The 11,708-nt window shown below is 32.1% G+C and overlaps 1 protein-coding gene across 1 annotated transcript; it reads right to left on the reverse strand.

Moving 5' to 3' along the window:
* Window positions 1-206: 206 nt before the first annotated feature.
* On the reverse strand, window positions 207-7,118 carry LOC105345389 (uncharacterized protein in xynA 3'region). The gene is made up of 5 exons (XM_066074038.1): window positions 7,017-7,118; window positions 6,556-6,766; window positions 3,719-3,996; window positions 1,108-1,245; window positions 207-654 (listed from the first exon to the last, which is right to left on the reverse strand). The coding sequence occupies exons 2-5, from the start codon at window positions 6,737-6,739 to the stop codon at window positions 385-387; spliced, it is 870 nt and encodes a 289-aa protein (XP_065930110.1). The 5' UTR covers window positions 6,740-6,766; window positions 7,017-7,118; the 3' UTR covers window positions 207-384.
* Between the last annotated feature and the right edge of the window lie 4,590 nt (window positions 7,119-11,708).

Consider the following 11,708-nt stretch of genomic DNA (forward strand, 5'->3'; position numbering starts at 1 on the left):
ATAAATATATATCAATTGTTTATCATTACTATCATTATTATTATTCATTTCTTTATTATAGTATTTTTTTTATTTTCATTATGAATAGTATTTTCATTTTTGATAAATATCATTCAAAATCCACTATAAACCAAGACACATGAATACTGTATTGCTTCTGATTTGGTTAATTTGAAAAGTAGAGTAGTATTACTATTTGACAAGCCACTAATTTCAAAAGATGGTGAAACTTAAGGATGAATGTATTGGATGTATTTATCTTATCAAAATATGGTCTCAGTTAAAAAAATATATTGTTTTTGACCCGTATAATTTATTTATAAGAAACGTGTATTCCTCTTCTTATACATTTACTTAATTGAAGAATAATTGGTATTCATGATATCACATTTTTAGAATCGTTGCTTTTAATATGCAAAATTCATTCAAATTCAATTCGAATTCAACCTTTTTGACACTAAGCTTCATCAGTTGTCCCTCTCTGACTTCAATTCCGTTACTTCTTAATCTAGACAGAACCTCATCGAATACTTCCTCGGCCTCGGAATCGTCTACCTGGTCCCATCTGTTGCATACGTAAAGCATGCATTCTGAGCACAGCTCTGTGTATCCATCTTGCTTTAACTCTTGAACCTTTTTCTTTATTCTAAAAAGCTACAATCATTGTTGGATTACCCTTTTCATTCACTCTTTACCTTACCTTACGTATAAATTTGGTAAACATTGGTATCATGTCATGATTATTTGTTCTTTTTTTCATTTTTACTTAGTCTTTTTTTTTTTTAATTCACATTGGTTTATGATAAAGAATCGTGTTGTTTTCTTCAAATTAATTATATCAAGAAAAACAGGTCAAAGAAGCTCATTATTTAATTTCTGTATTACTCCATGATCAAAATATGTATCTGATGAGCATCTTCAACCATATGTTGGCTTTAAAAATTTGCACTGATTGACTCGTCTGGTTGAACGAAACTAATTATTAAAATGATATTCAAAATGTGAGAAGTTCTTAACACAATGAAGAACATAGAGTGCTTTGTAAGGAAATAATTTCAATTTTATTTATTTCACAACATTTCGATAACAAAGGTATGCTTTGATTACCTTGTGCGTTCCTAGATTACTATCTGTTTTGAGGATATAGATAAATGCCGAGGCTTTCCGGAGATGAGTAAACAACTGAGAGTTGTCATCGTCGATCTCTTCCCTTATCCCTGGTGTATCAACGAGCACCACATTACCCTGCCAAAGATGTGAAAGAGTATAATGTTATTTTTTCCACAGTCTTTACCTGTATTATAACTACAAGTCAAATTTTGATTTTATCTTTCAATAAATTGGCATTGGCACACTAAAATTGACGTACTCAACTACATTGCGAAGTTGTTATTCACTACGTGGTTTGAAGAGTCTATTTTATTAAAAAATTGATGTGGTCAAATGACGTAAAAATAAGTACAGTTGTAAAATATCAATAATTCAAACTGTAGGCACAATTATTGAAAAATGAGGTTGATTTAAGTAAAATGGATTCATTTTTAGGATAAAAGTAGGAATTTTACAACTAATTTGTTATTGTTCATCGCTCGGAGCTTGTTTTAATATATTGCTATACGTATTTTTTTATTCTGAACATTGTAATTTATTAATCGATTCAGTGTATCTAAATCAGACTGAAACTTCAAACTAAATCAAATTTTATAAGTTGAATCAGTTATAAGTATACTTTCGTTACTTGATTCTAGCCAGGCTTTCGAGTGTTTTCAGACAAACTGCCAACGTTAAAAACTAAACTAAAAAGATATAGCAGCTGCTATTCCTACTACATTAAATACATTGTATAACTTTTGCATTTTACTTATTACTTTTAATTAAAAGGAATGTATCTTAGATTGCCTTTAGCTTGGCTTGTGAAATTAAGGATTACGTTTACTCAGTGGCGAAAAAATTCCACTAATAGGAACGAAAAACTACTTATTGTACATCGCCGCCTTACTATTGTGGTGCTTTTTTTTACTTTCAAATAAGTAGGTCAATGACCTACTTTTTATGCTAGTGACCACTGAATGTTAATTGAAAAAAATGTCAAAATTGTCCATTTTTTTCAAGGCATTCTTTATTTTGTAATAACTAGAAAGAAAAAAGCAATTTGTTGGTTGAAAAATGATAAAATACGAATAGATTCTCTTATTTCATTTTTTAATGAGTCGTTTTAAGCTCATATTTGAAGGTTAGTTTAGTCCAAATTTCCTCTATCAATTTTCAAAGTTCTATCCATTTTTGATCGAGTTTTACTGAAAAAAACTGAATAATAGGAGCTCCAAACCGTTGTGTGAATAATTATACTGTTTTTTATTGTCTGTATTCTGTTAGCATTGCCATTAACAATATCTAAGGTCAATGATATAATTTTCGAGATATTCTATCTGGAATTGATTTTTATATACATGTATTTTAAAGATTTTTCCCATTGCGTGGCATCCAGTGATATAGAATTATACACGCAATAATATAAATATAAAATTTGTAAAATGATATGAAAAAAAAAACACAAAGAAACTTAACGTTTGCAATTACAATACTACAGAAAGTTTTAAGGAGGCTGGTGGGTCAAAATATAATATAATATAAAACCATCAGATTTATTTGAAAATTTTATATGCGATTTCTGAAGCTATCAACTACTATTTGATAAAGAATAAATTCATTTATTTTAATATAAAATTTCATCATTTCCCATTATCTTTATATGGAGTTCTTCTTTTAAAGGAGATCAATATTGTCTAAAATGGCAGCCACCCCCAGCCCCCTTAAAGAGAAAATAAGAAAATGAAAAAATAGTCCGAATTTCCTCTGTATCAATACCAATCTACCTTTGTTGTATCATATTTTCCGCAAATAAACAAAACATAAATATCAGTATCGATCTTTGTTAATAACATTTTTATTTTGTGCTTTTAAAACATTTTTTGATTTCAAGTATTTAACTTTGTAAAAATATTTTTGGGAGTTGATTTTTAATCAACTCTCCTATGCAGTCACTCGGACAAACCGAAAGTGAAAAAGTGTTTGGACCTCAGCACAAATCATTGCTCCTGACAAGACTTAGTTCTTGAAAATAATTGATGAATTCGATGTAATGTATGCTAAAGCATTGTTTTTCAAGGAAACTTATTTACAAATACCTTAAAAATAGTCAGATTTTAAATGGTACGAACAATTTAAATATTTTTTGTAGTCGTATGTATTCCTACGCTAGAGTTCAATATAGTCTCGTTCAACTCGACGCTTGGCTGTCTCCGTAAACCCTTGTCGGAGATTTACGGTGTCAGCCGAGCGTTTGGTTGAACGAGACTGGAGTTCAATATTGCTTGGATCCATAAAATTTTCGAGAAATATTTCTACCACTGATACATAGTTTGATTGAATTAATTTTGTCTTTAAATATTATTTAATATGATTCATATGGAGGTTTCTCGACATTCTAGTCGAAAAAGTCCAAAAATTCATATTATAAAAATGTGCGTTATTCAATTTAGAAACTACATGTACTTGTCATGCAAAATAACATATCATTGATTTCAAAAGAAATAAACATCGACAAAATCAACTCCCGTCAGTTCTTCAGTACTTTGATTTTAATCTCAAATCCTAAGTAAACGTAATCCTTTAAGCAAGCTATAATCGAACAAATATAATTATATGCATGGCTTACCTGTAAGGAAACTTCCTCAAGAAAGATGTCAATATACGAAAGGCCTTGCACAAATTCATCTCCTTTTATTAATTTCTTTAACCTGTCTAACGCCTCATTGCTCTCATCATACTTTAAGTCGTCTATCTCGTTTCCAGAATCATCAATCAATTTGGCGGTTTTCTCGGTACCGTAACGCAGACGACATGTTACACTTCTGCTCTCTCTCACCGACGTAGGAAGAACATCCCTCCCGATTAAGAAGTTCAGCAGTGAGGATTTTCCCGCCGAAATTTCTCCTACATGAAAAACATGTCTAATTATTATACCTCAATATGATATTTCTATATAACGTGACATCTGATTGGTACAATGAGTCACGTGACAGTGCGAACAAATCGTCGTGTCTCCCGGCGAATAAATATCTTGTCTCACCTTTTCGGAAATCTCGGATTTTTTCATTCCGAAGGTATTAAAAAAGCCAAAATAATCATACGATGTTGACAAAAATATGTAATGATTTGAATTCTCTTTAAATCACAAAAACTTCTTTTATTTTACTTTTTTTATTTGAATTTATGAAAGGAAAAAAGACAATAACAAAAAATCACAAACAATCAAAACGTTCGACAAGTCGAAAAATTATAAGAAAATAAAAAATTGACGTATTTTGTATAATCATACATGTATGTTGTTCGGTCTTTTATGAGAAAAAACTTTTAAAGGAAAACTTTTATTCAATAAAAAAAATCATACATAAAATTAAGATGTTTTATTTAGTTAAAACATGATGATGATGATGATGATGATGTTGGTGATGGTGATGATAATGATGATGATGATGATGATGATGATGGTGGTGGCGGTTGTGGTGATGGTGATGATAATGATGATGATAATGATGATGATTATGATGGTGGTGGTGGTGGTGGTGATGATGATGATGATGATGATGATGATGGTGGTGGTGGTGGTTGTGGTGGTGATGATAACCATGATTATGGTGTTGGTGGTGGTGGTGGTGGTTGTGGTGATGGTGATGATAATGATGATGAAGATGATGGTGATGATGATTATGATGATGGTGGTGGTGGTGGTGGTTGTGGTGATGATGATGATGATGATGATGATGATGATGATGATGATGATGATGATGATGATGGTGGTGTACAATCATGGGATTTTATTGTAAGTAACTCGTTTGTTCTGAATTTATCCCAATAAGATGATTATTCTAACATGAACGATGCTTAAGCTTACATGTACTTCGTAAAAAATAGTAACATTCGAAAAATGTAACAGAAAAGAAATCATCTTATTATACCTTAATATGATTATTCTACATAACGCGACATCTGATTGGTTGTAGACAATCACGTGCCAGGGCAATAAAACTTCATATTTCCCTGTCATCGTAATATTCTTCATCATACATCCTCGATTTTCATTCCAGGCTTATAAAATATCCCGAGGATGAACATACGATGCAATTTAATGATTAATTCTATTAAAAATTCGTTTCACCTGTAAATCCTTTTTTTATTCAGAAACTGTGATAGAGAGAAACTGCGTTGTTGCTTCGTTAGAATTGAAAAACGATTAGAAAATGATGTATTTTAAATTATCACCTGTCTTTCGGCAAAATAAACAATTTAGTGCATGATTGTGAGGGAAATATGAAGATTTATTCCCCCTAGAAAAATCATATTTCCCGAGGGCGTTGCCCTCGGGAAAGATGATTTTTCATGGGGGAATAAATCCTCATATTTCCCTCACAATCATGCAATAAATGTATAATATCCAACTGCAATGATTGTTTCTTTGCTCTGTTTGTTCAGCTTTGCCGACACCATATTAATCCTCTTGGCGATAAATTTAGTTTGTGTACAAACAATTTATTGTTCATTCTCTGTATTGTATGATAGAGAATTGAATTACAATTTATAATTTCAATAGGAACAAAATCTATACTCATATAAACGGGGTAAGAACGGTTTTTAAATTCTAATAAAAAGATATATAAAATCAAAACTATTCGATGTAATTATACTTGTATGCATAAAGTATTTAGCTAAATGAATGTTTTCATCCCCCAATGCTCTAGTCTGTGATTTTGTAACGTATAGTCCAATATATTTCATAAATGATTCTTTTAATATCTAATCGTAAAATTGCTAAAAAATATAAGGAACATTTATAAGTAACAAGGAATTATTTGATATTACGAGGTGATCAAATACGGATGGGTGTGATCTATCATAAAGCACTTCGGGCTTCGTTGGATTTATTCTTTAAAATAAAAAAAAAACCCACCCAGGTTTATTTACTTCCCCCACTTACTTTATCCATCTATACAACGATATCAGACATTGGGCCTTTACGATGTTCTGAATAGCAGACGAACTTCCTTGATGAGATAAACCATTCACCTTTATATATATTCAGAATATTTGTTTTACAGAAAGATTGGGTTACGCTTAGGTTTTTCCTGGCCGCAAATAAATTATCAGATAACGGGTAGCATTTCTAGTTTGTGATTATGACACAATAAATGTCATATCTTTTTTATATTTGTTTGAACATACTTGTCATTTCAACGTTACCAACTATTTAATTTTTTTTTGCCTCGTTATGCATTAAACTTTGATTTAATTTGGAAAGAAATAATAAGAATTGCTGTATAATTGACTTTGCGTTTGCCCTGTTGTCGTCTAAATTCGTCACTTGCAGTTTACAAATCTTTAAACAGCTATCGCTTGACGTGTTTTATCCAATGACATATACTTATTTTAGTCCGGGGCAAAAACAAATTCAAACACAGTTTTTAAAACATCTAGTTAGTAAAAATATTTTCTTACCAGAAACGACCACCTGGCACAATTCTTCCGAAAATTCCTTTCTTTTTTCTATCAGCCTTTTGTGGTGTTTGTCAACTGTCTCACGTAGACTTCTAGGAAGTTTACCGCCATTAACAAATATACTGATTATGTCATCATGTTTACTGAGTATTGTTTCTTTGATGTCTGTATCGGAAGCTAGCATTGTTAGAATTAAATGACGTCATTGATGCTGAAATAATGAAAGAATAAATGAAGATTAGTGCGTTCATTGGTACTAGAATCGATTTAAAAAGAGGCATACTAAAATGCAAACATTTTACACCGGTGTACACCCAAATAATCTACATGTAAACCAAGCGCACCGTCATACACACTGTTAACTATAATAAGTAATCAAATATTACTCGAGATATTTTTCACGAATAAATGCAGATATACTCATGTTTATGTTGAAATTTTTTATGCATATTAAAACTTACCCGATACGGATATAAGTACAGCACATTGGTTGTTTTCACAGAGATAAATGAACTTGATGCATCATCCGTACATGACTTGCGATAAAACTATCTGATTAGATTGGGAAAGCCTATCGATCTATACAATGTACATGTTTATGACGATTGATAGAAAAGTGTGTATTTCTAAATTTTGTGGAACATAACACATAATATAAACAATACAGTGATATTCATTAGACCATCTTTTTTACATATGCAACATGATAATTGCAATTCAAATTGTTAGCTCTTTGAAGTTCTGATCATCTGAAACTGAATAACAAATAAATTTACAGTTTTTGGCAGAACCTTTCGTAATAGAACACATAGGATCAGAATCTGCAAATATATCTGTGAGAGAAACATGGCATTGCTTCAATACATTGAAGGAGCTGTTGTTTTTATACCAAAACTGGGAATCTACGCAGTACAGTTAAGGCGATCAATAAAAATATGGGCAAATTTTTGTGATGAAAACACGTATACTTTAGTTAAACTGGCATGTCCTTTTTAAAATCAATAACAGTCACTCAAATGCAATATATTTCTAAAATATATATATAACAGTACAATATATATTTTATGTTCATAGTGGTCACGTGATATGACAGTCGCATGGTACAAGCAGATGTATTTGTGGTTTTGAGGTCATTTAAAAAATTCAATATTGCAAGGGCATAATCATGTCAAAATTCACAACTGAATTATGATATAACTTGATGTTATATCGTAGATTTTGAAAAACGATGCGAACTTTTTAAGATAAGAATATTTGTTAGTAGAAACCGTAATTTATAATGCATATGTTGAATAATTTTGAAGGTGACAGGGTTAATTTCATTAAAAAAGATAATTAATTTGTAAGATTTTACAAGGATCGTAGAAGTTTTTAAGTTACATAGCATATTTCAAATTCACATGTTAAAGTTTGTCGGGATCAGGTAAGTGTATGCCCTTGCAATTAAGTGATTTATTTAGGTACTCAGATTTTAGATATACGATATTTTATACAAAACCGAGGTGGCTTCTTTATACGATGCATACTTTTAACAAAATGAAAATAAGACTATATAGGTAGCATTCTACTATTAATAATTTTCAACAAAATATTCATTTATACTTTTCCGTTAATGTATGACATTTATTTTTCTTCGCTATAAAACTGCACGATTGCCTTCAATGATTTAACTTAATGCGTCTTTTTGAAGCATATGACGTCATATTTTGTAGTACAGCAAGAACGACATCTCGCTTATTTTTCAGTGTGTACGATATAACGGACATCAAAATTGTAAGTAATAGCATTTGTTGTTTTTATTAAAAGATTAGTATAAGATAATTTTACTAATAAATAGATTAATTAGTACTTTCGAGATTTGTAATATACTGTGATGTCATAATGCACATTTCCCGTACTTTTTGTCTGAACGGAGTTTATTGACAGCCTTAACTGTGCTGCGTACAAAATACAAATTCAAAGAAGGGCAACACGGACCTCCAAATAAATAGAGTTAGGATCAGGTGCCTAGAAGGAGTGAGCATTCTCTGCTGACCGGTCACACCCACCGTGTGTTGGAACCACTATTGAAATAAAACCGCTATTGAAATAAAATATTTCAATAGTGGTTGGGAATGTATTTCATTAGAAAACTCACTCAATTTGAAGTTTTACTCCGTGTCATCTGTCACTCATGCTTATAGTGCTAATTACTATTGTTTACTATTCTTATCTATATCATTTGTTCATTATTATCATCAGTCAAGAATTAGGCTTCGGATTGTTCGGGTGTAGTTTTTGGATTCCCAGAAATCACTCATACCGACCTAAAGTTCAAATAAAGTCCTTTTTACCATCTAAAGCATTTTAGTTTTATTGTCGCCGGATACATTTGTATATAGAAACCCCTATTTTCCCCGGTGTTAGTTTGGTGGAGATATTCCAAGGGTAATTCACCCGGGGCTGCTGCATAAACTTTGTAGCAGTTAGATTCCGTGTACCAACAACAGCGAGTTTCCCTAAGATTATTACATCCAACGTGTCAGAAATGCAACCCAAGAGCAGAGGATTTCCCCGCTCATTTCGACCATCAAACCAGCGTCGCTGCTTTTCTATTTTCTGGACATCCCCAGGACTTGCACGTCTACACTCCAGACCTGGATCCTGTCCAGCATGCTACATGTGCGGAAATACGTTCACCCGCGGACACCTGTACTCGTGTCCAGCGACACGTTCGGAGTGTTTCGTGTGTGGATTACTTGGCCATTTTGCTAAAATGTGCTTCTACGCAACCATTCCTTGCCATTCTCATCCGCGGAAAACTTACCCGGTGGCGACCAACGACAAAGGTTCGTTCAAAAATGGTTCGGCCAAGAATGGAAGGACCTGCAAGCGGACAGTATCGTCTGTAGGATCGACTGATGCCCAAGGAGGATCAAAACTCGACCCTACTGTAGGAATTTCTAAGAATAAGCCTCAAGAAGTTTGTGTTGCCATTGCTGATATTTTGCAATGTAGAATGCACCTTGCACAAACCAAGACCTTAAGCAAACGACGCCGGGACGCGAAAAGAATTAAAGATTATTACAACAGACTGGAACTTGTGAAACAGCTGCCGTTCCAGCACTTGAGTCCAGAAGACATTCAAAAATTATTTAAGACTGTTGTAATGCAAGACCACATGACAACGTTGAGAAATCAAAATAAAATGCTAAAGAATGTCGTTAGCAATCTTAACACCGACTGCTACGATTTAGAACAGAGCCTTAATCACCTAAAGCAAAGACAGACCATCGCTAACCAGAAGATAACAGTCTTAAACGACATCATCGCCTCTCAAGAATGCGACATTGCGGCCTTAAGGAAAAACCCAAGTTCAAGAAACCGAATTCATAACACTCCCGCGCCCAGACCAAGGACACCGGAATATAATCAACGACAATTTTTACCAGTCCGTCTACTTCGGTCAAAGGCCGCATGCACCCAACAATCCTCATCGGTGAGCTTTGAGACGAGGACGTCTCATTTTCCGGAGCGAGAGGGAATTATCATGGAGTGAAATTTCAATGAACTATAATTCAAGACCTTTTGTATAAAACTTCAAATTCACATTCCTTTATTTGTTATCAATTTGCTATAATATCTTTATCGCATTTTGTCTTTCAAAACATTAATCCCAAAACATGTGTTTACGTAAGGCGTAATTGCTTAATCGTTTTAAATTAACTCTTAACTTTGCGGACTTGATATAATTGACTCACTCAATTTGAAGTTTCACTCCGTGTCATCTCTCACTTATGCTTATAGTGCTAATTACTATTGTTTACTATTCTTATTCATATCATTTGTTCATTATTATCATCAGTCAAGAATTAGGCCTCGGATTGTTCGGGTGTAGTTTTTGGATTCCCAGATATCACCCATACCGACCTAAAGTTCAAATAAAGTGCTTTTTACCATCTAAAGCATTTTAGTTTTATTGTCGCAGGTTATATAGAAACCCCTTATTTCCCCCGGTGATAGTTTGATAAAATTGGTAATTTATTGATCATCAACGTTCTGTAAAGATATCCCTTATCATTCTAAATAACTGAAATTTTTACGTGTTCAAAACATCATTAAGCCAATAACAATCATTGTCAAACCATCGCATTAAATGAACTGTTTAATATGCTTTGATTAAAAAAAAAACAAACAAAAAACATCACGATGCAAGAAAAGAATATATTAAACAGAAATTAATACTTGAAATGCTCGAATATTTTCTGATTGCTAGGAAAATGCAAAATTTACGATACACACCGAAAGCAATGCCTTCTATATTAAAACTCTACAATAAAACAGTAATTGAATCAACTTCCAACATGAATATGCACTGATGGTATTCATATCTTAATGCCTTATATATTTTAAATAAGCGTACTAGTAATAAGTTTTAATACTGCGGGGTGGCTGTTTTCAATTTTATTGCATAAGATTTTAAAGGGACTTGAACACGATTTGACTTAAAATTTTCAAATTTTATTTTTCCATTTTCAATGTTTATACTGATAAATATAAAAGTTTATAATGCTTTGTCAAAATTTGAAAGTCAAATATTAAGTTATAAGCAAGATACAGAGTTCATAATTCTTTGTTTTGTAAACAAAGCACGAATGTTGTCATTTTTACATATGTGTTGTATTGGTGTAAGTTTCAATCAAATGTAATTTTCTTTTGTGATACTAGTATTTATGAAGATATTGAGTTAATTTTAATTGTTTTTTACATGTCATTTTGTCTAAGAAATGGTTAATCTCTACTTTACATATTTTGTAAACAACTATGAGACTCGAGCTTTGTTTACATACCAACCAATTCTTACCTCTGTTTCTCACTTGTAACTTGACTGTAACATTCAATATTTTTGTCAATCATTTAAAATGCACCAGTAAACCATTTTATACATACAACATAAAAATAAAATTTTTGATCTCAAATCGTGTCCAAGTCCCTTTAAAATAGAAGATAAGGACTAACACCAAACAGTCTTGTTTGCAGTCATTTTTTGTAAATTCTTTGGTCGATACAACGATCTTGTCAGCAAATACAATCTTCCACTGGGACGCATGCTGACTGTCGTTTTTCATACTAATTGTTAGACTATAAATTATCACCTAATTGTCTCCGTTTTT

The sequence above is a fragment of the Magallana gigas genome, chromosome 10 (genome assembly GCF_963853765.1).
Source record: "Magallana gigas chromosome 10, xbMagGiga1.1, whole genome shotgun sequence".
Taxonomy (NCBI): Eukaryota; Metazoa; Mollusca; class Bivalvia; order Ostreida; family Ostreidae; genus Magallana; species Magallana gigas.